The 26,860-nt window shown below is 54.3% G+C and overlaps 9 protein-coding genes and 1 non-coding gene across 10 annotated transcripts in view; 3 read left to right on the forward strand and 7 right to left on the reverse strand.

Annotated features, from left to right (window-relative positions):
- The window catches only part of ATEG_03390 (putative choline sulfatase), a gene marked incomplete at both ends in the record, with an annotated part of 2,092 nt that extends 1,242 nt beyond the window's left edge, over positions 1 to 850 (forward strand). The window contains one exon of the mRNA XM_001212568.1: positions 17 to 850. Coding sequence (XP_001212568.1) covers positions 17 to 850 — 834 coding nt within the window. The remainder of the gene's footprint in view (positions 1 to 16) is intronic.
- A 1,665-nt stretch (positions 851 to 2,515) lies between these two features.
- Positions 2,516 to 4,571, reverse strand: ATEG_03391 (uncharacterized protein; the record flags this gene model as incomplete). Its single annotated transcript, XM_001212569.1, has 2 exons — positions 2,516 to 3,525; positions 3,575 to 4,571. The coding sequence occupies 2 exons, from the start codon at positions 4,569 to 4,571 to the stop codon at positions 2,516 to 2,518; spliced, it is 2,007 nt and encodes a 668-aa protein (XP_001212569.1).
- Positions 4,572 to 5,235: 664 nt separating this feature from the next.
- ATEG_03392 (NAD(P)/FAD-dependent oxidoreductase) lies at positions 5,236 to 6,873 on the reverse strand (the record flags this gene model as incomplete). The annotated part of the gene is made up of 2 exons (XM_001212570.1): positions 5,236 to 6,168; positions 6,220 to 6,873. The coding sequence occupies 2 exons, from the start codon at positions 6,871 to 6,873 to the stop codon at positions 5,236 to 5,238; spliced, it is 1,587 nt and encodes a 528-aa protein (XP_001212570.1).
- Positions 6,874 to 7,451: 578 nt separating this feature from the next.
- Positions 7,452 to 9,333, reverse strand: ATEG_03393 (uncharacterized protein; the record flags this gene model as incomplete). Its single annotated transcript, XM_001212571.1, has 5 exons — positions 7,452 to 7,889; positions 7,942 to 8,267; positions 8,405 to 8,868; positions 9,095 to 9,165; positions 9,211 to 9,333. The coding sequence occupies 5 exons, from the start codon at positions 9,331 to 9,333 to the stop codon at positions 7,452 to 7,454; spliced, it is 1,422 nt and encodes a 473-aa protein (XP_001212571.1).
- An 868-nt stretch (positions 9,334 to 10,201) lies between these two features.
- erg24 (c-14 sterol reductase) lies at positions 10,202 to 11,788 on the forward strand (the record flags this gene model as incomplete). Its single annotated transcript, XM_001212572.1, has 3 exons — positions 10,202 to 10,281; positions 10,333 to 10,637; positions 10,689 to 11,788. The coding sequence occupies 3 exons, from the start codon at positions 10,202 to 10,204 to the stop codon at positions 11,786 to 11,788; spliced, it is 1,485 nt and encodes a 494-aa protein (XP_001212572.1).
- Positions 11,789 to 13,015: 1,227 nt separating this feature from the next.
- On the reverse strand, positions 13,016 to 17,260 carry ATEG_03395 (uncharacterized protein; the record flags this gene model as incomplete). The annotated part of the gene is made up of 3 exons (XM_001212573.1): positions 13,016 to 14,328; positions 14,380 to 15,716; positions 15,780 to 17,260. The coding sequence occupies 3 exons, from the start codon at positions 17,258 to 17,260 to the stop codon at positions 13,016 to 13,018; spliced, it is 4,131 nt and encodes a 1,376-aa protein (XP_001212573.1).
- Positions 17,261 to 17,864: 604 nt separating this feature from the next.
- On the forward strand, positions 17,865 to 19,152 carry ATEG_03396 (uncharacterized protein; the record flags this gene model as incomplete). Its single annotated transcript, XM_001212574.1, has 2 exons — positions 17,865 to 18,686; positions 18,742 to 19,152. The coding sequence occupies 2 exons, from the start codon at positions 17,865 to 17,867 to the stop codon at positions 19,150 to 19,152; spliced, it is 1,233 nt and encodes a 410-aa protein (XP_001212574.1).
- A 1,781-nt stretch (positions 19,153 to 20,933) lies between these two features.
- On the reverse strand, positions 20,934 to 22,625 carry ATEG_03397 (glutamate decarboxylase; the record flags this gene model as incomplete). Its single annotated transcript, XM_001212575.1, has 4 exons — positions 20,934 to 21,048; positions 21,094 to 22,256; positions 22,311 to 22,338; positions 22,393 to 22,625. 4 exons carry the CDS (start codon positions 22,623 to 22,625, stop codon positions 20,934 to 20,936), a joined length of 1,539 nt encoding a protein of 512 aa, XP_001212575.1.
- A 1,324-nt stretch (positions 22,626 to 23,949) lies between these two features.
- Positions 23,950 to 25,597, reverse strand: ATEG_03398 (uncharacterized protein; the record flags this gene model as incomplete). The annotated part of the gene is made up of 4 exons (XM_001212576.1): positions 23,950 to 24,792; positions 25,034 to 25,143; positions 25,209 to 25,441; positions 25,503 to 25,597. 4 exons carry the CDS (start codon positions 25,595 to 25,597, stop codon positions 23,950 to 23,952), a joined length of 1,281 nt encoding a protein of 426 aa, XP_001212576.1.
- Positions 25,598 to 26,609: 1,012 nt separating this feature from the next.
- On the reverse strand, positions 26,610 to 26,681 carry ATEG_10465. Its single transcript has one exon. It is a non-coding gene; the product is annotated as a tRNA-Arg (tRNA).
- Positions 26,682 to 26,860: the final 179 nt, after the last annotated feature.

The following is a 26,860-nucleotide window of genomic DNA, read 5'->3' on the forward strand; positions in this document are numbered from 1 at the left end:
GATGACCTGGTTCGAGGGCTCCGCCCGCGTGCCCATGATCGTCCACGCCCCCAACCGCTTCGCCCCCAAGCGCGTGCCCCAGAACGTGTCCACCATGGACCTGCTGCCCACCTTCGTCGACCTCGTCGGCGCCCAGCTCATTCGCGAGCTGCCGCTCGACGGCGTCTCGCTGCTGCCCTACCTCACCGGCGACGACGCCGACGGCCCGAAGACCGACACCGTGCTGGGCGAGTACATGGCCGAGGGCACGCAGTCGCCCGTCGTGATGATCCGCCGCGGCCGCTGGAAGTTCGTCTACTCGCTCATCGACCCGCCCATGCTATTCTATCTGGAGTCCGACCCGCGCGAGACCGTCAACCTCGTCGCCGGTCTGACCGTCCCGACCGCAGCTCCCGCTCCGGCACCCCCGGTGAAGACTCTAGCGGCGCCAACCCCCACCGGCCCAACGGCCCTCCCCACGCCCGCCGACTCGCCCAGCGGCTCGCCCGCGCCGCAGCGCAACGGCACCGCCTTCCCGTTCCCGCGCGCCCCGAGCCCGGCCAAATCCCTGGCCCACGGTCTGCCCGCGACCACCGAGCCCGCCAAGCTCCTCGCCCATTTCACGGAGGAGGTGCACGCGCGCTGGGACCTGGAGGCGATCCGCGACGACGTGCTGCGGTCGCAGCGCCGGCGGCGGCTGGTGTACTCGGCGCTGATCAAGGGCACGCCGTCGATCTGGGACTACGAGCCGCGCATCGATCCCAGCACGCAGTACGTGCGCAACCAGGGCAAGGGGGCGCTGGACGATGTGGAGTTGATTTCGCGGTGGCCGCGTGTGTTGCAGCAGGCTGCGACGGCGCACGGGTTGTAGATTGTGCTTGGTTTTTGTATCTTGATCTTGTTAGCGAGGCGCGATACCCTTTGCTGCGTCTGGTGTAAATTATGTAGATAGACATGTCAGCGATGCGTATTTAAACTACGAAGTACGGTAGTAGCAGTGGTAGTAGCAGTAGTAGTAAGCTGTCACCCCGCTCGGCATTTGAGCCGGATCCCGTCATCCACTGAAACTATCGGCCGACTACTACATTACTCCGCACCTTCAATTCTTCAACAACTTCCTCCTTCTCCAACCATTGCAGAACACAAACCATCCATTCATCCCACTCCATACAGGTACATTAAGAAAAATGCCCAAAATAACCCTCGCAGTCGCCCAATCCCGCACCCAATCCACCCTCTCCGACACCCTCACCTCGCTCACCCGCATAGCCACGCACGCCGCCGCGCGCGGCGCCCACCTGCTCCTCTTCCCAGAAGCCTACCTAGGCGGGTACCCGCGCACATGCGACTTCGGGGCGCAGGTCGGCGCGCGGCGCGCACACGGCCGCGAGCAGTTCCTGCGCTACTTCCACGACGCAGTCGACCTGGGGGACACGCCGGCGGGGGCCGGCGAGGACTGGGTGCAGCGGCGGCTGCCGGTGGCGGAGGGGCGGAATTACCGGGGGGACGGGACGCGCGAGACGTTGGAAAGGGTTGCGCGCGAGACGGGTGTCTTCCTTGTGGTTGGGTTGATTGAGCGTGCGGGCGGCAGTTTGTACTGCGCGGTCGTTTATGTGGATCCGTTGAGGGGGTGTCTAGGGAAGAGGAGGAAGGTTATGCCTGTATGTACCCATCCCATCCCATCCCATTTTTAATCCCTGGAGGAGAGATTGCTAATGACAAGGTGACAGACCGGCTCGGAACGCCTGGTCTGGGCGCAGGGCTCCCCCTCCACCCTGAAAGCAGTCACGACGCATCTCAACGGCGTGCCGGTGACCATCGCGGCGGCGATCTGCTGGGAGAACTTCATGCCGCTGCTGCGGCAGAGTCTGTACGCGCAGAATGTCAACATCTACTGCGCGCCGACGGCGGACGCGCGCGACACCTGGCTGCCGCTGATGCGGACGGCCGCGTTCGAGGGGCGCACGTTTGTGCTGAGTGCGAACCAGTGCGTGCGGAAGAGCGAGCTGCCCGAGTGGATTACCGGTGTGGCTGCGGCGCCGGCGCAGCGTCCTGCGCGCGGGATCCAGCGGAAGCACTCTGTCACGCATGAGGGGCCGCATGAGATTGTTTGGCCGGAGGGGGTGAGTTCCCCGGCCGAGGCCAGGGTTGATGACAAAGCTGGTATGTGTCGGTTCCTAAGGAAATCTGGAAGGATACGCTGACGCAACTAGATGAGTATGTCTGCCGCGGCGGCTCGTGTATTGTCGGCCCCCAGGGCGAGGTCCTCGCCGGCCCGATCTGGGAGGTGTCGGCTGACGACGAGCCGGACGCCGGCGTCCAGGATAAGACTGCCGTCGGGGATGGGTTGCTTTTCTCGGAGATCGACATCGAAGACTGCGAGCGTGGACGGCTCGATCTCGACGTCGCCGGCAGCTACTCGCGCAGCGATGCGTTCAAGTTGACGGTCGAGGGGTTGAACTTGGACCCTCCGCCGCTCTAGTTGTACATAGTACAGTACATAGGTCACAACTTCATTGAGCAATCGATATGTATCCTATTCCATCGCATATACAGGAGCCTTGACCAACACATTCATCGGACCCCGTCCGCGCACTTCCGCCAACACAAACGTCGCCAGCCGCACGCGCGGCGGCCCTCGCTCCTCCGGACGACCGGCGTCCTCTGTCGGCGCAGCCCGACTCCCCCGGTTCATCAACGCGCTGAACACTGACCGCTTGCTGCGGTTCTCTTGCTCGCCCTCCGCCGGTTCGTCTCCTTCGGCCCGCTCCTGGTCGGTCGACGCGCGCGCATCCGCCCCTCCCAACGGCTTGATGCCGGTCTCGACTTTCATCGTAAGTTCCTGGATCGGGGTCCCAGGCAGCACGTATTCGACGCAAATGTCGCGCGACTCCAGCGGAATCTTGTCGACAATTCCGACGGCGTTTTCGACGATCATGCGCGCGGCGCTGTCGAGCCCCGCGGGCGGCGGATCGCACAGATGCGCCGTCAGCGTGGCGACCAGCCCATCGACCAGCCGGTTGATCAGCTGTGTGCGGTGCTCATCCGCAGCCGCCCCTTGCAGCGCATCAGGAAGCCCGTCGAGCGTGGTGCGGCGCCAGTTAGAAATACGGGCGATGGCGTTCTCCTTGTCTTCATCAGTGTAGGTCTTCCCCTGCTGCCGGCGCAGGTTCATCTCGATCGTCTTAAGCTGCTGGCTCAGCGTCATGTCCAGCGCCGGGTGGAAGTACCGCTCGAACAGTTCCTCAACCAGCCAGCGGCTCATGACCGCCCGGCCGATCGCCATCATCTCCTTTGTGCCGGCCTGGTGGGCGTCCTCGTTGACGTACCCCGCAAACCACGGCGGGATGCGGGCCCAGTCTTTGCGGATGGAGAAAGCGAGGTCCTTGATGGCGCCGTCGAGTCGACCAAACCGGTTGGCGTACTCGTTGTCATCGAGGACGGTGCGCGACACCGCCATGCGCTGGTGGGCGACTGTATTCTGGAGATGCTGCACCTGGGCATCTTTTTCAAAGTAGTAGCGTTTGACTTTGGAGTATTTTGCTTCTATAGAATCATTAGCGGGGTCGGGGGTTCATCTATCTGTGGAACGCACGAAGCTCGTCATATTTCTGCAACACCGTTTTCAATTCGATTTCCTCGTCGCGGCCGCGCTGGCTGGACGGGGTACTACGACCCGGTTCGGAGGTCTGGCCGGGACCGCTGCGGTAGCCGGTCTCCTGGGCGGATCCTTGGTTCGCGGGCGGTCCCTGGGCACCGCCCGAGGGACGATCGGACATTGCGCTCGAGGAGGCCCCGTCGGTATTTACAGGCAAAGGACGCAACGGGGACGGCGGACCGACGGACTGACGGGAGGGAGGCCGGATGTGATCGGTCGGGGGCTGGCCGGGGGTCAATTCGGCGGGGTGACGCGGCGCGGGCGGGTCAATGGGCGAGGCGCGATAGAGAGTCTCTAGCGAGTCGGTGTGGGAGCGTTGGATGAGGGGGGGATGGGGCGAACGGGGAGGACGGGCGTGGTCATGCGAGAAAGCAGCGTCCTGCGGCATCGGCGACTGAGGGGTCTTTTCTAATCGAACATGCTCTCGAGATCGCGAGGGCGGCTGGTGGTCGCTGGTGTCGACCGACAATGGACGCTGACGACGCTGCGGCCCAGGCGAGGGATTTCTCAACGACTGGTTGCGCTCGGGGTATGTGACGGACTCCTTGGAGGGAGGCGAGGAGTGAAAGGTGAACAGACTCCGACGCGAGCGGCGGGGATTCTCCTGATCTTCGGGCTGCGCAGGCGATGGGGGCCACGACTGGTCAGCATCGACGATGCGGGGAGGCGCAGCAGAGATCTTGAATACCGGGTCGGGGTCGACGGGTCTGGGATGGCGTTGACTGCGCGATCGGCGAAGAAAGGAATGGTGCTGGTGCGAGGGAGGTTGGGCAGGAGGAGGATTTATAGCGTGGCTGTTCGTGTTGTCCGTGTTGTTCGTGTTGACGGTGGAGACAGACGGAGGGTCGAGAGAGTCGGGGGGAGGAAGATGCTCGACAGAACGAAAGGCGGGCGAGTCGCGAGACGGTTGTTTTCGGCGGAAAAAGGATGGCATGGGGAGGGAAGCGGAGGAAGAAGGGAAGAAAGGGGATAATGAAGTGAAGAGAAGAAAGGAAGAAGAAGATGAAGAGATGAAGAGAAGATGATGAAGAGATGAAGAAGACTGAAAGAGGAGAAGTGGAGGAGTCAGCCGCTCATTGGCGCCAACACGAGCTCGCTATCATTCTTCGTCTTGGAGATATTGTTAGGTATGTAGCAGATGAATGATGTGTATCTGTTAGTTCTCGTTGTTGTGTATGATTCTATGGAGATGGTGTGGTGTTTGGTGAGACAATGAGGTTATTGTGTGTTGTGTAAACAATGAGCATATGTATACCACCAACACACCACAAACCATCCCAGAACACGGTCTATGTATAGATAACGTCTTTATTGATCAAATCAAATAATAGGCGAAGAGATATATGTTCATTGTTACTATAAAATGATACATAAAGGACAAATAGCTTAGCTACCTGAATGAAGCTATTGACTATATATCCACAGACACGTACTATACGTACTATAGTGCAGCCACGTGCTGTACGATGGGCAACATTGTTGCCCATCGTACCCCATACTGGCTGGAGATCATAGATCCCTACTGGAACATACGTTGGCCCGCATTCGTTGCCCCGTCATACGTACTTTGGCACCTAGGAGTGAATCGCGTCAGACTTTCACAGAAGCGCTGCAAGATTCGACGCATGTAACCCATCCACCCTCTGCTTCGAGCACACCAACTCCTCCGGCAGCCACTCGGCGATTCTCCCCCCTGGTATCCCAGGAGCCGGTTCAACCACTTCATCCTCCTCTCCAACTACCATCAAGCCAACGGCCACTCCAGACAGCCAAGCGAAGACCATGCCGTCGTGAAAGCCCGCCGCGATCCACTCAGCAGGCGGTCTCGCACCTTCGCTCGAGCTCGTCTTCGGGATCTCCCTCTGCGTGATCCTCGGATCCAAGACACCGACAAACGGCAACAAGTCCGGCGTGAACCCTATACATCCCGTCCAGGCCATTTTCACCCGGGCACCTCGGTCAGCTCCCCAATTATGAGCCCCAAAGATCGTTGGCAAGAGACCGTCCAGATAGGCGCGGATCGCGTAGCTGCTTCGGTCGTCTCGCCAAACCCCAAACTCATCCAGTCCATGTTCGGGGGATTGCACCACGCCCCCGCCCGCCATTAGCTCGCCGTCCGTCCCCGGACGTTGAGTGATATAGTCGAAACCGCGCCGGTGGATGAAGCTCCACGACCGTGCGCCGCCGAGCTGGGGGAATAGGGGTCCGGGCTCTTGTGCGGTCATGTGGCCGCGCATGGGGAAGATCTTGCCTGTCAATCCGGGGAGAAGGTTCGCTGCGAATGCGTCGGTTGCATGGATAACATGCGTCGCATTGATCTCTCCGCGGGGGGTGTGGACGTTGAACGGGCGATTGGGATTGTCGGGGTTGACGTGTATATCAGTTGCAGGGGTGTTGGTCTCGATGGAAAAGGTAGAGCTATATGTCGAGAGAAGAGACGCAAAGAGAGCGGTAACCAAGCGATAGGGCCACAGTGCTCCGGCCTTGTAAGTGATGATGCCGTAGCAGTACTGGGGGTCGATGTGTAATTCCTATGTGATTTAGTAGGCATCAAATCGAGAAAGTGTAAAGATGGGACTCACTTCACACGCTTCAGTGCCGTCATGAACCACAACGTCTTCAGCCATCTCAGGGACATCCTGTCTCAACTCCTGCACCATCTTCTTCGCTTCATTCCACATCTTTTGGTCGGTAAAAATATCGACTGTCTGAACTTCTCGCGCCTCGCTAATCTTCAGGTCTTCCTCCTGCTGCACGAGCTCAAGCAGAATGGCCAAATGTCGACGCTGAAAATGGAGTAATTTCTTCGCACGCTCTCTTCCAAATCTTGCCTTGAGCCCTGCATATTCCGTATACGGTGAACACTTGATATGGCCGCCATTTCTCCCAGTAGCGCCACTACACAGATTCCGCGCTTCTAAAACGACAACCCTCGGGGAGATCCCGCGTTTGGACGACTGGGAGAGGATCGTATACGCCACACTTGCGCCAGAGATACCGGAGCCAATGATGAGGATGTCTGCCGTCGTCGGCAGCTCGGGCGACTGGACGTCGACGAGGTTGGGAAATGGTGGATCTTCTTGCCAGTAGGATTTGGATGGATTTGGCACGGGAGGTGTCACCATCGAGAGCCGAGCAAGAAGCGAGTCAAAGGAGTGTTTAGTCTGACTGAGCTCCGAGATGACGGCGCTCAAATCGAGATAGACCCGTTGGATGCTAGACACAATGGCGCCCATTATGCAGGCTATGCTGAGCCGTATCCAGTAGTTGTGAGATGAACAACAGGTGGGTGGGAGTTCGGCTTGGCGTCAGAGGATCCGTCAGGGCTAAATAATTCGCTAAAACTTCAACTAGGCTCCTATAATTCTTGAAACAAGTTCGGACTTCGCGGAAAGATCTACAGTCTTATCATGATCCGTGCGTGGGTCCAGGGGATGAGCTTTGCATCGCCCAATTAGTACACCTGTAAGCATGCGAGCAATATCCCACCGGCAGCTTCTTGATCGTGGATGTGGCTGCCTCCTAGGCCACAAGGACTAGTTGGTCTACGCTAGTCGACCCGACTAAATCGACGCATTTATGACATACATAACAGGGGTCGTGTCCACCCAGGGTCCATGATAAAGGGTGTGCCCTGAAAATGTTAGTCCTGCGAGGCTCAAACGCCATGACTTCGATATTTCCTGGACTACTCCTTCTCTCCAGCGCAGTCCTCGGGGTCGTCGCTGCGGTTGAGATCAGACCCCTCACTACGCATCTCCACAAAGCCATGGTCGAGACAGGCATATTATCTTCAAACTTGACCTTCGCATCATCATTCGGTCATCACATTCACTCTTGTCACCGGCCCTTTATATACCTTTTTCGCACGTAACTGGTAATGCACCATGCCGAGCAGAATCACACCACCGAATATCACCACGCCCCAATTCATGTTCGTCGGATTGACGTGCGCGGTTAGAGGGAAGAAGCTGAAGACCCAAACGACGATCAGAACAAGAATGGAGACTGTATCGACAAAGGGAGTGAATCGTCCCATGCTCCAGCGGGCGGGAGGTAGAGGTTGCTTGCGCCAGCGTCGGATTCGAACACAGGTGATGGAGATGATGTACGAGGAAAGGAGAGCTGCTGTGCCTAGAGACATGATGGCATTGAAGGCCACGGACGATCCAATATTGATCAGGGAGAGAAGGGAAACAATGACCAAGCTCACGCATAGAGCATTCAAGGGCACGGTGAAAGTGGGGTTAACCTGCGAGTCTCTCGTTAACACCATTCCATCATCCGCTATGACATGTACCCACCTTTGACAGGAAGTTGGAGAACGGAAGGCCCTTGTCTCGTGCAAATGCATAGATCTGGCGGGATGTCGTGGCTACATTACTGATGGCAGCGCAGAACTGCATGACCATGATTACCACCGTCATCCCAGTGGCTGCTCTGACGGATCCTGTCGAGTTGAGGAAGACTTGGATGAATGCAAAGCCCGTCTGAGATTCCAACACATGGTCAATATCCCCGACACAGAAGGCGAATGTGACAATCATGACAAGTCCGGTAGAGCCGTTAAGAATGAGAGTCCAGATCATGCCAAGGGGGAGCACTCGGGACGCGTCACGGATCTCTTCGGCTATTCATCGCATCAGTTGTCTATACTGCGCCGGTATTTGACTAGACTCACACATGTGAACGGCTGAATCAGGACCTTTGATTTGTACTTCTTGTCAGCAGATCACACCTCAGGCATCCTGGTTAGAGTTGACATACCGATCAGGGCATAAATCGGTCCGACCAACCCAACCAGACAAGCAAGACCGTTATTTCCCCAGCCGCCTCGATCTTCAATAGATCCAAAGACATCTGATGCGTCTGGCTTTGGCGACAGCACCCACAGAGGAATCAAAATGCCAAAGAATCCAAAGCAATGGATAATGAGAATCATCCCCTCAATCAAGGGGAGTTTCTGCGCCAGCAGTGTGTTGAACAGCAAAGCAACCAGCGCCACTGCAATGACCAGCAGAGTGACATGCCACGGCTCGTACGTATAAGTATCGGGGTAATTGATGGCGACCACCCCGACCATCATGTTTGCAACGGTATAGCAACATCCGGCAATCCCAGTGTGCCATCCAAGCACGCAGATCCAGCCGGTGATGTAGCTCAATATGCACTGGCAACTGGGAGGCGCAAATTCGGATACCCAGTGATATTGGCCGCCGGATGTTGGAGCCCTATCAGTCCATTAGCCGTGCACCTCGGAATGAGAGTCATGGGAAAGGAATACATGGATGCCATTTCAGCCATAGAGAGAATGACGAAGCTGAATCCGACGAGACCCCCCAAATAGGTGTATATCATGCCTCCCTTGCCGCCATTTATCAAGCCATAGGATGCACCACTATTTCGATAAGTATGCTGCCTATCCCACGTTTAAGAGCAGGCGGGGGAGGGACATACAAAAGAACTGCTTCCCAGGTACACATCAACACCGCCGTAAATCCCAGAACTGACAGAAATCGGAAATTGCGCTACTTATGATTAGCCAACATCTCACGCTGTTAGATGTCACATACATTCAACTCCTGCTCCCTTCCCACTCGCCACATATCCTTGCGATCCTGCACTGTTCCACCTCTTGCGGACACCTCATCTTCACGGGCAGTGGTATAGATAACTGCTTTATTCTCTGTCCACATTATGAGCTAGTAGGCAACCAAGCCCAGCTGAAATTCGATCAATGAAGAGAAAAATCATGAATTGGCAGCTGAGGACGTGGGAGAGAAAAGAGCAGATAGAGAACTTTTCAGGGGCCAGATTCCGGTGCACAATTGATGGCGACACCATAATGCAGTAGTCGTCGACAAAGCAAGGGTGTGCTGCTCATGGTAATATTAAGCCCGAAATTCCACACCAAGTCGAAACCTGATGCTACTCTCCTCCAGGGTATTGCAGGGGTTCTTCTTGCATCCCCTCTTATTCGAAACGTCTTATTGAACTGGCAACTGCAAGTTAATATAGAGCCAGCTCAGCGACCGCTCATCCCTGCTTAGCGCCCAAGACGGCGCTGTGACGGCTCCCACGCCTTGCTTTAATGCGCTGCCATTTGTAATAGGTGCGTACTAGAGTTGCTCATGACATGGGGTCTGATACCCTAAGTCATGCAGTATAAATAGGTGCATTAGAGGCTATTATGCAGTAATTCATATTCCCTTCTCTCGCCTGTCTAGCTCCAATTTCCTTTGGACAAATGAGTCAAATATTTTAGCCCTCGGGGGCTGTGAAATGACGCCCTGCACCTGGAAGGAGAAATGTCCTACTAGTAAGCAAGACCTTTCTTTAACTAGGTACCTTTTCAACGGGTGAGTGGTCCACACGGACGAGTGGTTCATTTTTCCGGCATACATAGTAATAGAATAGGGTGTCCGCGGGCCCCGACGGCAAGCAATCCTCCGGCTCGAACCACCACTATGGAGTATACGGAGCACCTGTGTCAGTATGCATTTAAAATGTGCCTCCCGAACCATCGAACCTCAAAGGCACACATCTTTTCTCTATCGTCGAACAATGGCGTCTAGCAAGGACTCGAAGGCCAAAGCCCCCGTCCAGCCAGTGCCCGAAACACGGGGGTATGAGTTCGGTGGCCCGTATGTTGTATCCAGTACCTCCATTTCCAGGTCTTGCACTAATTTTCTCAGTCTCGGCGCATTTGTGTTCGTGTTTGGCCTCTCAACTCTTATCTACAGCTTCACTTTGCTATGCAACGATGTGTCGGGCTGTCCTCCTCCGTCACTACTTCATCCGTCGACATTGTCCCTTGCCACGTTAAAGGCAGAGGTCGGTTGGCCGGATGAGGGTCTTCGCGCGTTCTTTGATATTCGCGTAACTCTGTGGGTGTTGAGCTACTACCTGCTCAGTCTCTTCCTATACGTGGTTCTCCCTGGGCAGGTGGTCGAGGGCACGGAATTGGCTTGCAAAGGACGCCTCCGCTATAAGTTCAATGGTATTCCATGTCTGATTGATTTTTATCTAAAGACCTGCTAATGAGTCCTAGCCTTTTCTTCCGCCGTTTTAACCCTATGTGGCTTGGGCCTGGGCACATACGTCTACGGCGCTGATTTTGTCGTATGGACCTTTCTTTGGGATCATTACTTGCAGATCATCACGGCAAACCTGATGATTTGCATGGCCCTCGCTCTCTTCGTTTATGCGAGAAGTTTCTCCGTCCCTGAGCCTGGTCAACCCAACCCCGAATTAAGAGAACTAGCACCAGGCGGCCACAGTGGAAACATCCTTTACGACTTCTTTATCGGCCGGGAACTAAACCCCCGGGTGCAGCTACCTATTCCATTCGTCGATGAGGCTTCACGAACAATCGACATAAATGTCTGGTGTGAGATGAGGCCCGGTCTGCTCGGTTGGACTATCCTCAACCTATCCAACATGGCCCACCAATATCGAACGTACGGCTATCTCACAAACTCCATCATCCTCTCCACCGCATTCCAAGCCTTCTACGTCCTAGACGGGCTGTACATGGAGCCAGCCGTCCTCACCACAATGGACGTGATCATGGACGGGTTCGGCTACATGCTCTCATTCGGACACTTGGTCTGGGTGCCCTTTGTTTACAACTTCCAGACAAGGTATCTGGCGATGTTCCCGCTGGAACTAGACGCGACAAACATCCTGTTGATCCTGGCCGTGACCGGCGTGGGATACTGGATCTTCCGCGGCGCCAACAACCAGAAGAATCGGTTCCGTACCGGCGATCCACGCATGGCGCATATCAAATACATCCAGACGTCTAGTGGGTCCAAACTGATGGTATCTGGCTGGTGGGGAGTGGCGCGCCATATCAATTACTTGGGTGACTGGCTGATGTCGTGGTCGTACTCGCTGCCTACCGGGCTCGCGGGCTATACCATTATTGAGAGCATCAACAGCGCGGGCGAAGTGCAGAAACAGGCTATCCAGACTCCGGAAGTCCGCGGGCGCGGAATCTTTTTTACTTACTTCTTTCTGCTGTATTTCGGTCTTCTACTCCTCCACAGGGAGAGACGCGACGAGGAAAAGTGCAAGAGGAAGTACGGTGCCGACTGGGATGTCTATACGTCTATTGTTCGCAGCCGTATCATTCCTGGGATCTACTAAATCAGCTTGTCCTTGTGGAGTGAAGGACGGGTTCCAACTCAAGCTGTTAGCTAGGTATGTATGTTGGTTGTCGTGTTTGGCATCGCATTGTCTTTGTCCTGCAACTGTTGTGGTTGACGGACTACCGGAGTGAAGGAAATGTACTTAACTGATGGCTTATGCATTAGGCCTACTAATCGGGGGAGATAATATTGTTCCTAGAATACCATCGAAATCTACCTTGTTACCTTTATACACAGTTTCAAGATCAGGATGAATTGTTGCACACATACACAGTATATCCTAGTCCGCTTTATATCCATGTTCGACAAGCTGCCTCTTTGTCGAATACTCTACACCATCACAGTACTTCCTCTTATGCCCAGCAAAACTACCGCCAATACAATACTCTGGCGTGGCCCTCACTCGAGACAAAAGCAGCTTGGCATACGCTGCCGCCGTCGCCGCAGCATACTTCTGCCATCGCTTGTTCTTGTGTGAATCAGCATAATCGCATATCCCCCGGATCACTAGCGATGGAAACGTGTCCATGATCCCAGCCCCTTCCATCTCGAAGCAGAGAACGTCGTACTTCTGGCTCATTTGGTCTCGAACCTGAGCAGACCTCATCAATTGATTCCCCGATGCGACTAGCCCGTAATGCACATGAGGTGGAGTGCTTTTCCGTGGTATACGCACCACCTGACGCCGCAAATCGCATCCATCGCAGCTATCACGGAGCCCGTTCTCTTTGTGTGTATATTCCAAAGTGAATAGAACGTCCTGTTCCGGTCCTGGGCACTCGTATTTAGTACACGATGTCGTAATTTGTTTCACGAGCCCCTGGAGCTCCCATAGGGGCGCCTGAGTCTCGGACGTCAATGCCGTGATAGCCGACAGGAGGCTCTGCGACGGCCGCGAAAGACAGGCATTCAGTTGAATTTCTCCAGATTCAAACACTTTGACCGAATCATATGCGAGCACTCCGGAATGAGATCCGCTGGGAGTACTCACGACGATATCGCCCAGGCGAATGTCATGGTTCCTCGAAGGGACTCCACCCCAATCCCTACCAACAGACAGAACTTAATGCACGGAAAACTGCGGCTCATATTGCAGGCCACGACCGCCGCAGAAGTGGTACCATACCCTCCCTTGGGCAGACCAGCGGCGACCACCCGGTGTTTTCCAATCCGTCCTTGAGCGTACGCATGCGTGTCCGCATCTGAAATACAGCCTGGATGAGTCTCATCGAAGAGAGCGCGAACAGCTGAACTTTATGGCAAGCGCATATATCCCCACTGTATAGTCTCCGGAGAAATGTCCCCTCTCTCTGCGAGGCAGGGAGAGAGGGGTGAACTTCCGATGTGTCGTTTCTGGATTGTCGGAAAGTCGACTCATTCCCAGCCACTGCCTATCTCGGAAAGGCGTCGTCCCTGGGCTGTCAAACCCGCTATCTGCTGTATGCTTGGGAATCTTCTCAGGAGTTGAAACGTGACCCGTTCCTGCCTCCGACGAGGGATGTCCGTGGTCCTTCCAATACCACTGCTGGTTGCTGTTAAACCCAAAGAATACCGCACCTTGGTCTCTCTTACACGATATGAAGCTGTCATTCAGATCCCCACTCAACATCGAGGGAAGAACAACCTGGGCAAGGTCAGAATGGCTGCCGTCCTGGATCTCCAGACACCGGCACTCCATCGCAGTGGACTCCGCCGTATACCACACCAAGTTATTGGTGAGTCTCACCGGTGTCTCGTAAGGGTCTCCGCCATATGCTTCCATAACACTTCGTAGATCGGCCAAAGATACCGCGAGATATGACTTTCCCTTCGGTAGAGACGCCCACGAAGGACAGATTGAGCTGGTAGGTTGGATAATCTCCCCAAAATTTCGTCCAAGCAATGTGACAGCGTGAATGGAGCTTGTCAAATCAATCCAGGATTTCCCCTGAGGGTCAATCGTTGCTCGACGAGGATAAACGGGGTCTTTTTCTGTCGCTAGATCATGGAAATCCCAGCCATCCAAGCATGACCGAGGGACTTGACTATGATCAGACCGAAGCTGATAATCGAGTATCGTCTCCAGATGGTCATAGAAGTCTTCAACTCGGTCTTGGAGATAGATAAAGCCGTCTTTCTCAGCATAAATCCTGAGTTGCATGTTAGCTTCGCTGAGAAGTACATCCAGGGCCGACTCATGTCGATAAGGTTCAGCAGCCTCTTGTAGTTCTTCCGAGTTGAATAACGATCGACGACCAAACTTGCTTCGTTTCTCCTCTTCCAGCGAGGCTCGAAGCAGATGGAGTAGCGCGCTGGCCCCGTTTACCAGCCAGCCTCGCTTCGCTTCCACATCCCAGAGGACTATGAATCTCTGAGAGATCCATCTCATTTTAGTAACGTAGCAGCTTCGGCGCGGGTGAAGATCCTTGGTGCCAATACTGAATGGAGTACCTCCGCGAATGAGGTGTCCGATCGAAATGGAAACATTGGCAAGCGCACTGTTTGCAGTAGGATATTGAAGTCTAGTGGCTTGCACTGTATAACAAGCTTCGGATGTCCCTATGAACGTGAGTGCCCTACTCTTGTCTCATTCGTTCGCAACACACATACCGGCACAAAGCTTCATATCAGAACACCACCCCAGAATGTGTCTGGATTTTTCCAGGTCTGTGCTGGAGAGTTTGATGGGGGCAAATGATTCCGTCTCACGATAAGGAATACGCTTGTCTTTATCTGTGTGCAACATGTGCCACATGACAATGTCGTTGGAGAACTTGGTCGGGATGAGCATCACAGAGAATCCCTTTAGGACAGTCTTCCCATCGAAGGTATTTGCCCGTCGCGCTTGTGTAAGTCCCGCTAGGATATGGAGAGGGATCTCCAGCCCTGGATCGGGTTCAGGCCTACGGGGCGTAGGATACCCCTCGACAACAACCGGGTCTCTAAAGAGCCCATGCCAGCAGCGTCCATCGCCGCTCTCTGGAAGGGCTTCCCGTGTCTGAATATCAAAGTCTATTTCAAAAAAGCGTGGCGAATCTGGACCGAGGTTCTCTGACGCTGTCCCGTCGCTTAAGCGCTTCACAAAAGGTCGACAATAGGCGATCCCCGAGTCAACAGGCGACGAGCGAAGAGCAGACCCCAACCACGCAAGCTGTTCCCCGACTTCGGCGATGGAATCAGCCAGTCCGCTGACTTTTATCCATACAATAGAGCCTTTCCGTATGTAATGCAGTGGTCGAAAGGCTTTAACCATGGTACCATCTGGTAGGACCACGACGTGATGGTCGGCCTCGGGGTTTGCGCTGGCGAATTGTCTGTAGTATTCACTGGAAGCCAGGCTTGTCACCAATTCTAGAATATTAGCTCCCGTGGATGGCCACGTCTGACGCATATACTCGCTGCAGGTAACGGCTTGTGTTGACTGGCGCGAACCTGTCAAGGTGATCGCTCGCTCAGTTGCATCCTTCAGGTTCTCAGTGTATCCCTGTTGAATATAGAAGGCAACAGGATCCCAGCTTATCAGCATAAAGGCCTCAAATACTTGCGTGGGTCTTCTTCTGCTGACCACAGGATCGACAGGGAGGAAAGCGAGGATCGTGTCTCGAATATGCTCCATGGCGTTCGGTTCTGATGGCGCAAGTACACATTCTCTTCGAAGAATACCCAAAAGCCAACTGTACGATGGGCTGTTTCGGATAAGGTATCGATAAACTTCCAGCTCCGGTAGTCTGCTCTCCGCGCTGGTGTCAGTTCTCTCGGAGTCGATGTATCCATAGAATTGATTGTCCACTTCAGGTGGCTCACATGGCTCAGCGCTTCGCTCGGGAGACACTTTACTTTGGTCGTCCAAGGGTATTCTCCCTGAGGTTCGAAGCTCGAAGCCATTATCCTCTTCTTCTTGATCGACCTGTTCGCATAAGCGATTCATGAGCGCTGCGCAGATGTCCCTGGTAAGATAGGATAAGCATCATTTCAGAGCACTTGATCGTTCAAGGTTCCCCCCTACTTACATTCTGCGCTTATGAAGAAAGACCATCACATTCCGGTGAATCTGACTCGATTTGGCGTCCCCTAAGCTTAGAGCGAATGTCTTGAGAAGAAGTGGGAGGACTTCGAAAATCCTCTCCAAAACCTCTTTATTAGGCTGAAGCGGTCGAGTTATTCTAGCAATGTCTTCGGCAAACACAGCAATATAGTCCTCTTTCACTGGCTCGGAAGTACTAGACGTCTCTGAGTAGACAGATTCCCCGCCATCCTCGTCTGATTCCATTGCTTTGTTGCCATCATTATCTGGCCCAACCGGCAGATGGCTTGCTAGTAGACCTTCCAACATCGCTTTGGTCTGGCCAACATTGTAATGAAGTGGCACTTCTTGATCTCTGTGCATGTGTCCGGCGTATGCGGAACCTGTGAAGCATGACCCGCCGTATGCGGAATCTGGAAATGATAGACCTGATCGAGGGCCAATGGAAGGCGTCACAGGCACCCCTTGTGTATAGCTGAAAGGAAATTTCTGCATGGATACCGCTTCCTCGCGGGCTTCTAACCCCAAAAATGGCGCTTCGTACCATGTTCCAGTCATCGGAGCGACCATATCAGGAGGTGCAGGGTGCGAAACAAGTGAGCCATGGCCATCTTCCCCTGACGAGCTATCGGGTGGTAAGCGACAGTGGGCACACATGCATTCGAAGTATTCGTCAAATGTGTTGACGCCGATGTGGCATATCCCACAAGAGGCCGGAAACTTTGGAACACGACAATCACGGATCAAGTTACCGGTGGAGCCTGATTTCTCATGAGATTGATGAAGGTGCTCGAGCAAGTTCTCTCTTTGAGAGAACTTCCTGCCACAAGTCTCATGATAGCAGCGCCATAGCGTTGACGTATGGACGACTGTGATATGTAGCTTGAATGTTGCCTTGGTAGCGAAAATGCATCTTGGAGAACATAGCCGGCACTGATAGAGAGCTTTAACGCACTTCGAGTTTTCTGAAGCCTTGAGGTCTTCAGATTCTGGCTTTACCTGACTAGGAGAAAGGGGCCGATCCCAAGGTAGAGGACTAGGAGCGGGAGGCATGTTGGAAGGTAGACTCCTGGCTAACAACGAGTCAATGCCCACGACCATCATATGCAGACGCCGCCTGATTTCTCCTAGGTCAATTTCTCCCTGCGATTGGGTGATCGTGGCATCGAGTGCGTCTAAATAGAACTTCACTTGGGTCTCGGCAGGGTTCGCTTGAGGGCCTTCTCCGTAAGATTGCCGTTGGTCATGATTGTTCATCAACGATGGGGAATGTCTCTGAGAAGGCGCCAACATAGGATCAGATCCAGGTATCTGAAACTCATCTGGAATAGGGTGAGCTGCAGGGCCGTCCTCTTGCTGGGGAATTGGAATCAGATCAAGATCAGAGTCGAGACTGACATCTGACTCGCCGAGGGTCCGGCCCGGGAAAGGAGGCCCTGCGCCGTAGTCCTGTCCCGTCGGTGGCATCTTTGTTCTGGTAGTGTGTAGGGTTTTGAGGAAAAGCACCTGTGGTTTCGAGGATCCCGCTTTTATTTGTGATGAGGCTGAGGAGGAGCAGCCCTTGGACGAGGCTGGCCTACGCGCCGTGGCGCAGCATAGTGATTGACAGGGAATGCAGTCTCAAATGGTAGAAAATTACACTGTACATGTAAAGAGAGAGTTGTTTGATGAGTTTGTTGAACGAGGGGAAGCCATCGAGATCCGCCTTCCTGAAAAGTAGATCACGGTTCAAGAAGACAATATCAATAAGTACCTACTTCCCGTCTCGAGCAAAGTAGTCAGCGACTCTGCATGCTGCCTCGATGGGGCTTCCGAATCTGGCTGTTAAAGAATTGCGACCTAGGTATGCGATTGATAGAGGTACTGTACATACTCCATCAATAGCCAAATACACGGGCCATCAGCTATATAGATTTGGCTGCCCGACGTGTCAGTCGGTGGCATCAGCTCCGAAGACGAGAGATGGCGCTGACACAGCCACTCTCGGCCTTGTCAGGGATCCAAATGCTCTTAAAACCACAACCCCTCTCTCCATTCTCCTGTCCATCTCTATACGCACTCACATTCCAACATGACCGACCCCTTTTCTGTCGGAGCTGGTGTTGTCGGGGTCCTCTCCCTCGGCATCACTGTCTGCCAGGGTCTGTCTGTCTACTACGGGCCCTTCACCCAGTTTGACCGTGAAACCAAGGCTCTCGTCCAAAAGGCAGAAGGTCTCACCTCGACACTCCAACAGCTTGAGACGCTTTTGAACCCACTCCAGAATCCCCTCAACTCTCCGCCAGACGAGGTGAACCTCGTCACTCAGCGAATCAAAGATTGCCAGGATGAGCTGGAAGGCTTATCCCACGCACTCACGAAATGCCGCGGATGTGATGCGACAACCGTCATAGAAAAGAGCGGCTGGTACTATGCTCGCAAGGCGCTGTATCCGTTTAAACGAGGGACCCTTATCTCTTTGACAGAAACCGTGTCCAATTTACAATCGAATCTGGATACAGCATTGCTGGTTCTGAATCTGTACGCTCCTACATACCTTTTAAATAATCCATTTTCCCAACCGTCATCTATACAGGGCATTATCCAAACGGCTGGAAGACCAAACCACCCTAACCTTTTCCGTTTCCAAATCCATCGCGGCAGGCACTACCGATATCTCTACAACCCTGACTCGGATCGAACATGGGCAACAACAGATATTCCAGGCTATCCAGAGCTTCCAGAAAGCAGGAGTATCCAGTCCACAAGCACTACCTCCCGCAACACTACGGTCGCTTTGCAATCAACAACAAGCCGTCAACCGCCAAGTTCGGAAACACGCCCGACTAAGGCATGTGCCAAAGTCCAAAACAGCTTCTTGTACATGTCCACAGTGGTCACCTCGACATTGGAAGTTCTTTCCCATGATTCAGTCACACCGGTTTGGTTGCCCTCTATACTTTTATAAGGAAGAAATGACCCTCTTCCATGGACGATATACCTTCTGCAACCGGTTCCTGGGCTTCTTCATACAATTCAGCATGCATGCTATCAGTGGAGCGGGTGGCTTTACTATTCACCCCTTTTTCGATGTTCGACGGGTGGTACCCGACGATGCGCCGGCTTTCAAACTGTTGTACGATTTCTTGCAGTTCCCAAACCTTGAAACGTTAAGCTTAAATGGTCATTCAGCGGATTGCTTTTTGCGCCAGCTGCAAAAACTTTTTGAGGACGGAGGGGCATCACCAATGGATACCCGGTCTGATGGGAGTACCCTACTTCATGTGAGCTACTGCGTGCAGGAGGATAAAGTGCCAATGCCAAACGCTAATGAGGCTATTAGCTTACGATATGTAGATGGCCGGCCATCCATGATGTAGACTTCGCGTTCTACCATGATATCATAAAAACACTGGCCTTGATCTACCATGTCCCGATGAACGAAGGGCAAACTCGTTGCGGAGAGGTATACACTCCCTTAGACCTTCTTTTTTGTAGAACTGTGATGTTGTCTTCGACATCACCTACTTTTGAAAAGTTTGCATCTCTTGTTCTGGATCTGCTTGTCAATGACGGCGAGGTCACAAAACCCTTTCATTCAAGATCATCCAGCGCAGCTCACTTACTTTTACCACGCGTGGTGAACGAGCTATGTCCACAAGGTACTAGCCACTATCTATTGGATCATTTTTCCTGAGCCCACAGTAATTCTAGACAGACTTTGAGCTTTCGGAGATTGAGATTTCTATCCTGAAAAGGTCAGAAGTAGACCTCAAAAGGCTCTTGGATCATCATCATACAGAAGAGATAACAGTCAAGGATGCCGTTTTCTTGACTATGGTGGAATGGCCGCTAGGGCTTGAGCTCATTTTGAAGTCATCATTTACTTCATTTAGCAGAAGCGACTTTGTCTTGAATGAGGCAATTATACAATCACAAGAGGACTCGGTTGTTCTCTTGCTTGCCGCGGGTTGGCCAATTTCTCGGCGGACCTTTCAACTAGCAGCCAGCTCATCAGACCAGATTGAAGTTTTCAAGCTGGTCGCGGATACTCTCGTCAAGAGACGTCGGCAGCTTCTTAACATAGCAAGAGAAATGTTGGGTCTAAGCGAGATCGCATTGCACGCCGACATGGACGACTTATCCGGGAAAAACGCGGCAGCCATCTATAAGACGCTGAAAAAATCCGTCCATGGTATAGAAGAAACTGTCTTCATTGATGACCAGGAATTCTTCCCCGTCTATGAAAACATTATCTATAACTGCGAAGCAGCTGACATTCTCTATGAGGCTGGCTTCATCAATGTTGAGGAAGGTCGCTCGCCAATCAGCTGTCTGTATGTCCCATCTGACAGCAATGAACTGGCGAGTTGTCTGGACATATGCTCCTGGTTTCAAGGTAAAGGAGCTTCCCTCTATTCACAGTCTTCGGGAACGGATATACTACCAATACATCACATCGCGGACATCGTTGGTTGCCGGTTTGTCTTTGATATACTTTTCTGGAGCAATCAGCTACCTAGCAATTTGAAAATCGTGATCTCTCGCAATGCGACGCTTTTGAAAGATGTCCTGACAGATACCGAGCACCACGATTCTTGCTTCTGCGCTTGCTCTGTTGGTGGGTGTCTACCATCTACCAGACTTATGTACCAAGCAACTGAAGAGCTAGATTGGGGGTCAAGCCACGATCTTGCAATTTTGTTTGATTTCCTCGACTCTGTCGCCTTAAATGGCGTGAAAGAGATGCACGATATTCTGGCTCCAGTCATCCTCCGCTTATGTACTTTTAAAACGCTTCAACTGACCCACACATGCCGTGAGGATGACGAGCAGTCTGATATTGGTGAGGAAGAGGAGATATGTGACGCAGCAGAGATTCAATCCGAGGAACGTCACCTTATCGATCGCCTGGAGGAGCTTGTGTTCGAATTCGAAGGCAAATACAAGGAACTGAATATGCCGCTACCAGAGTTTCTCACCGGCTATTGGAGGGACCGGATGGATGAAGTTGAGGCTGAGGAGGAACTCTTTGATGAAGAGGAAGCGCAGAGGATGCGAGAGATTGGAGTCATTGTAGAATGTCCATCTTTAGATTCAGAGTAGTAGCATCATTCATATGGTCATATCTTCATCTTTCTACAGTATGTTTGTTCACTATCTAACAGACGCCATGAGTCTTGCCCGTCTTGCCCTGCAGAGAATGCGTCTCGCCCTGGTAATGGGGATGGTTGTGCTTGGCCTTGTGTGAGTTGGTCGCGTGGGTGCGGACGTGTCTAGCAACGTTAGCAATGTCCTATCTTTCACATCAGAAAACCTACAGAGTATACTTCTCCAGCATGGCCTTGTCCATCTCGCCGAGCGTCTTCAGCGCCAGCTTGATATCCGCAATCAGCGCATCACAGCGGTTCATGCTAAAGTCCTCGCGAACGACAACCCGCATCAACTTGAGCTTGTCACTGTGCGGCGCCATGGTGTACGCAGGCACGATCCAGCCGCGCTCGCGCAGCTGGTGCGCCAGCGCAAACTCATCGAATGTCCCCTCGCGCTCATCCTTCAGGCGGAACGCGACCAGCGGCAAGCCGCGGCCGCGGCGCTGGCTGAGAATGATAAAACCGAGCTGTTCCAGCTGCTCGGCGAGGTAGTCCGCGATCCGCGTGATATTCACCATGATCGAGCGGTAGCCGCGCTTGCCGAGCCGGATCATCTGGTAGTACTGGCCGATGACCTGGGAGGCGCCCTTGGAGAAGTTCAGCGTGAAGGAGGCCTGCTCCGCGCCGAGGTAGTTGATGTTGAAGATGAGTTCCTTGGGGAGGTATTCAGGGGAGCGCCAGACGACCCAGCCAACGCCGGGGTAGACGAGGCCGTACTTGTGGCCGGAGACGTTGATGGAGACGACCTTCTCCAGACGGAAGTCCCAGCGCAGGTTGGGGTTGATGAAGGGGGCGACGAAGCCGCCCGACGCGGCGTCGACGTGGATGGGGACGTCGAGGCCGCGCTCGACGAGCAGGTCGTTGACGGCGGCGACGTCCTCGTACTCGCCGGTGTAGGTGGTGCCGAGGATGGCGCAGATGCCGATGGTGTTTTCGTCGACGAGGTCGACGGCCTGGGCGGGGTCGAGGACGAAGCGGTCGGGGGTGCAGTAGACGTAGCGCTCCTCAACGTCGAAGTAGCGGGCGGCCTTCTCCCAGCAGACCTGCACGGCGCTGTTCATGACGATGTTGGGGCGCGAGCAGTCCTTGCCCTCGGCCTTGCGCTTGTTCTGCCAGCGCCTCTTCATCGCCAGCGTGCCCAGCATGATCGCCTCGGACGAGCCGATCGTCGAGGTGCCCATCGGGTGCTCGTCGCCGCTGGTCGGCGCGTTGAACAGCCGCGCGATCATGTTCACGCAGCGGTTCTGGATCTCAGCGCTCTGCGGGTATTCTTCGTAGTCGATGAAGTTTTTGCTGAAGGCGTCGGTCATGAGTTTCTCGACCTCGTCTTCCTGCTTTCGTTAGGATCTCTTGAGTGTGGTGCTTCGGTTGAGGGTGTAGGGTACCATGTAGGTGGTGACGAAACTCGCGAGGCTGTCGGGTTGTTAATGGAGACTCGAATGCGTGTATCGGCGGATGATGGCCTACTTCAGCATGGGGTTCCCGTCCAGACTCAATTCATCCTTGATCATGCGGTAGGCCACCTCCCGCGGCATTTCGCGCTCGGGCATCTCGGTCTGCGGCAGCTGCTCGGCCGCAAAGCGCGTACCGTAGACGCTGGAGTAAAAGTCGTCATCTTCGTTAGTCTCCAGCTGAATGGAGTCGACCCGTTTGACGGGAGAGATGTCCGCATCTGTGTGCACTCGGGCGAGGTGAACCATGGTGAAGACGTGATATGTTCAGGAGACAGAATGTACAGTTGGATAAGGGGAGTGGTGTGGAGGGAGCCGAGGGGGATGCAATGCAATGCAGAGGAGCGGTCAATGCAGCGTATTTATACCTCCGCGCGCTCTAGTCTCGCTCGACGTAATGCCTCCTCCAATCCTGGTGCAAGCGCAGATTGGCAGGATGGAATCCCTCGCCATGGGGGTTTGGTGGCTGATCGGCCCACGTAGTAGTATCGTAACACCGCAGTGCTGGCCCCTCGGCCCACATGGATGATCGGAATAGCGTCTCAGCGTCTCCATTCAAAACGTCAGTATCTCCCTCGCGGGAATCACTTGCTCCGGACTGCATCTCGCCGATCTGAGCTTGGTGAAGCTTGGCCTAAACATGGAAGTGGGCCAGCTGGCGATGGTCTCAGCCACGATGATCCCGCTGTGCGTGGCCCAATGACGATGGGAGATGTTGGGCGTGACGCCAGAAGAGGGGAACAATCCAAGTGGATCGTGGTGGAGTTGTTTCACGGTTGAAGAGAAGAGGCGCAACTGAGGGAAATCCTGATGCCTGGTCTGTACCTGTTGTGTGCCCTGGTAATGCGCGAATATACAGCGGGCGCGTATAACCCCAACGTAGGCTCCTCAAGGAGTCGTCTTCATACCAACCAGACAGACATGCGACCCTCCTCTAATCACTCGCCTAGTCCAGGACAACAAACCAGTCCTGCACTTTATCAATCCTTTCAACCAGGGTGTTTGGGGACGTGGCCAGCGCTAATGTGGCCGAGAAAGCGCGTCGACTCTCTTGCGAGGTTATTATGAGACAGACCGACATTCTCCTACTCCGTACTCCGTAGGAGACTGGAAGAGCGTGTCGAGTGGGGAGAATCATATCGGAGGCGGCACTCGGCATGTGGAGGTCGTGGCTGGCGACAGACTGAGTCTGGTGGAGTTAAGCTGTTGCAGGAGCCAGCTCTACAATGATACAATAGAATGACCGTGTGTCTATGGTCAAAGCTCCTTCAGCTCAAACCAATACTGATTACCATTAAGAATACACCACGCAGGCCCCGACAACTAGAAACACAAAGCCAGCCCGTCCCATCCATCCATCCGTCCATCCGTTGGTATCCTTCTCATATCATACACGAAAATCATACATATCAAATCAAATTCATCTTTTTGCATTGTCATTTTTTTCCTTTCCTTGTGGTGGCCTGCGAACCAGTCTGGTTCCATTCCAAATCGGGTATCAGTTGCAATCAGGGCCTTCACGCCGTGTATAATCCCAGGGCTATATACGGCCGTTCATCTTACCTCCACGCGGTTACTTGAACATCCGCTTGAGCTTGCTCCAGAATCCACCGCTCTTCCGCTTGTCGGCCTTTTCGGCCTCGGCCTTGGCCGCCTCCTGCGTCTTGTCGGCGGCCGTGCCCTCGGTCGACTTCGCGGGGCCAGTCTCGGGCACAGGCTCCTGTCCGGCCTGGGGCTCGCGAGTCTTGGCCTCGGCGGGCTTCGCGATCTCCTCCGGCTTCTTCGCGGCGGCTGCAGCTGCCGCAGCAGCAGCAGGGCTCTGCTGTTCCTGCGTCTTGGCGGACTGAGACTGCGGAAGCTTGTCCTTTGCGGCGGTTTCCGTCTTATCCACAGTTTCCTGGGGCTTCTGCTTGATGTCCGGCGCGCCCTGCTCGAGCTTCGACTTCTCGGCAGGGGCAGCCTGGGGCTGGGTTGAAGAGGAGACCTTGCTCTCTTCCGCCTTGGTCGCAGGAGCAGCTGGAGCGGCGGTACCAGCAGGCACGGTCGATGTCGCCGCAGCTTTAGCGGCGGATTCCGCCGTGGTAGGCCGAGAGGTCTTCTCCGTGGCAGGAGCCGTGGTCTCGGTGGTTCCAGCAGCGGTGGTGGTGGCGGCGGCGCCAGAGCTGACATCCTTAGTCACAGCCGGAGTTTCCTGCGTCTTAGGGGCCACGGGCGTGGCCTTTTCGGGGGCCTCGACCTTGCTGGCGGCGGCGGTAGGAGCAGTCATCTCAGGAACCTGCGACTTGGGACCGGTGGGCTCTGCAACGTTGGCGGCAGCAGCGGTGGGAGCGGTCGTCGGTGCGGTGGCAGAAGCTTCCCCGGTAGTGGCGCTGGTGGACTTTGCGGTGGGCGCGGTGGTATTGGCCCCTGGGACACTCTTCTCGGCCGTCGAGTTCAGGCCTGGGACGTTCAATTACGGTAGTCACCGCCTCGTTGGATTCAGCACCAAGTCCCGGAACAATCTGAGGCTGGAAACCGCTCTTGGTGGTGGTCGTCGCTGCGGCAGGGACGAGAAGTTCCCAGACGCCTTCGCGGCAGTCTGTTCGACCTTAGGCATCTTGTGAGGGAGGCTGTCCTCCTCGCCGGAGGCGGGGGGTGGTCTCATGGGGCCGCTTCACGTGAGCATCGGTGGTATCGACGGTGGCAGCATCGAGACCGGGGACCTTGGTGCGCTCCGGGAGCGTCGTGGCGGCAGCGGAGGGGGCAGACTCCTTGGTGGGTTCGGTGGCTAGGGACGCGCACGGGTCAGCGTCTGTCCAGAGCGATCGAGGGGTTTGGAGAGGGACGACTTACCGGTGGTGACAGGTTCGGTGCTCTTCAACGACTCAACCTTGTCCTTCACCTCCTCCGCGGTGGTCGCAGGGGTCTCCTCGACGGATTGGGCCGGCGCAGCAGTGGTCTCGGTGGAAGCCTCAGGAACGGTGGTGGCAGGGGCGGCCGTTGCGGCGTCGCCCGCTTCGGTGGTCGCGGTGGTGGGTTCAACCTCGTCCTTGGTGACGGTTTCTTCGACCTCCTGGGCAGGAGTCCTGCAATTGACGTGGTTAGATGCGATGGACGGTGGTCGCGTGAGGGGTCGGCGCGACTCACACCGGGTTCTGAACATCGGTGGCCTTCTTCGCAGCGGCGGCACCGGAGCCGCCCTTTCCCTTTCCCTTGGCCTTCTTTCCTCCTTTCTTAGGCATAGTGGTCTGACGCGACTCTATTCAGGGCGAATTGGTGGTTAGCGAGAGTTGACACGTAGCGATGACGACAGGTTGTTGTGCGCGGGAATCCGGGGGAGGGGCGCACGGGCTTACCGGTGGGGGGCGAAAGAGACAAAGATATACAATTGGGAGTGAATGCGTGGAGATGGTGGGTGAGATTGGAAGAGAAGATGGAGAGAGAGAGTCAAGAGGAGAGAGGAGAGAGAAGAGGGAGGGATGTAGAGAGGGAGAGGTTCTTTCCGGAGGCCTAATCATTTCGGCGAACGTTAATCCGCCTAATCCGCGTCTCACCCTCCTTCCCTCCTGCTAGGCGACGATGAATCCGTCCACCTCCGACAGTGAAGGGTTAAGTCGGCAGGGGCATGGAGGTTTCAGCTTGATGCATTCGTCTTCGCAAGTATGGGAATGCCCTTAAGGGTTGATGTGTCTGATTCTTTGACAGCCCTTGTGCCTTGATGGATCATGCAGCTAGGCAGCTAAACAGCTGTCTGATTTTGGACTACTACTAGTTATTAATATCTAAGTACTCTTGGTGCATGAAGCTAGAGCTTATAGCTATAACAAAGCTGTGTTACAGGGCTTGTTGGTATATCGTCATGCTAATCCACCCTAGTTTGCAAGTATAGGTAGGTAGGGGGATCTTCAAATAGGAATGAGACCATCAGTACCCGGCTGGCTGGAATGTACTGAAAACAGACATACCGAGAATGGGATTGTCCCTGAACAGTTAGTTCTACTAATGTAGGTACATAGCTTGGAGCTGCATGGTTACTGTTTCCGGAGTGGCTGCATTAGTAGGCGATCGGTGCAGATGTCATCATTTAGACTATTAATATCACAGAGGTAGAACGGTCAAAGGGAGGAGGGTATGAATGGGCTATCTATATTAAAAAAGGAACGAAACAATAGAACAAAGAAAAGGTATTAATGGTTCCCTTCCCATACGGTTGATTAGCCAGGGTAGGAAAAAATAGAAGGAAGCAAAAAAGAATGACCTACGCAGGATTCGAACCTGCAATCTTCTGATCCGTAGTCAGACGCCTTACCATTGGGCCAGCAGGCCAGGTTGTTGAAATGGTCTGCCACTTTTGACAATACAAACCAGGCATAGGCGGAAGACCGTGCCGAGTGGAGTTTTACGGATCAACCGGATGCGGCCAGAGCAGTTACAATACTGTCTCACCGACGCGTCTTGCGAATAATTGCCACATACGGAGTAGATAACCCTCACTGACTAACTAA

Source organism: Aspergillus terreus, genomic scaffold (genome assembly GCF_000149615.1).
Source record: "Aspergillus terreus NIH2624 scaffold_4 genomic scaffold, whole genome shotgun sequence".
In the NCBI taxonomy this organism is placed as follows: domain Eukaryota; kingdom Fungi; phylum Ascomycota; class Eurotiomycetes; order Eurotiales; family Aspergillaceae; genus Aspergillus; species Aspergillus terreus.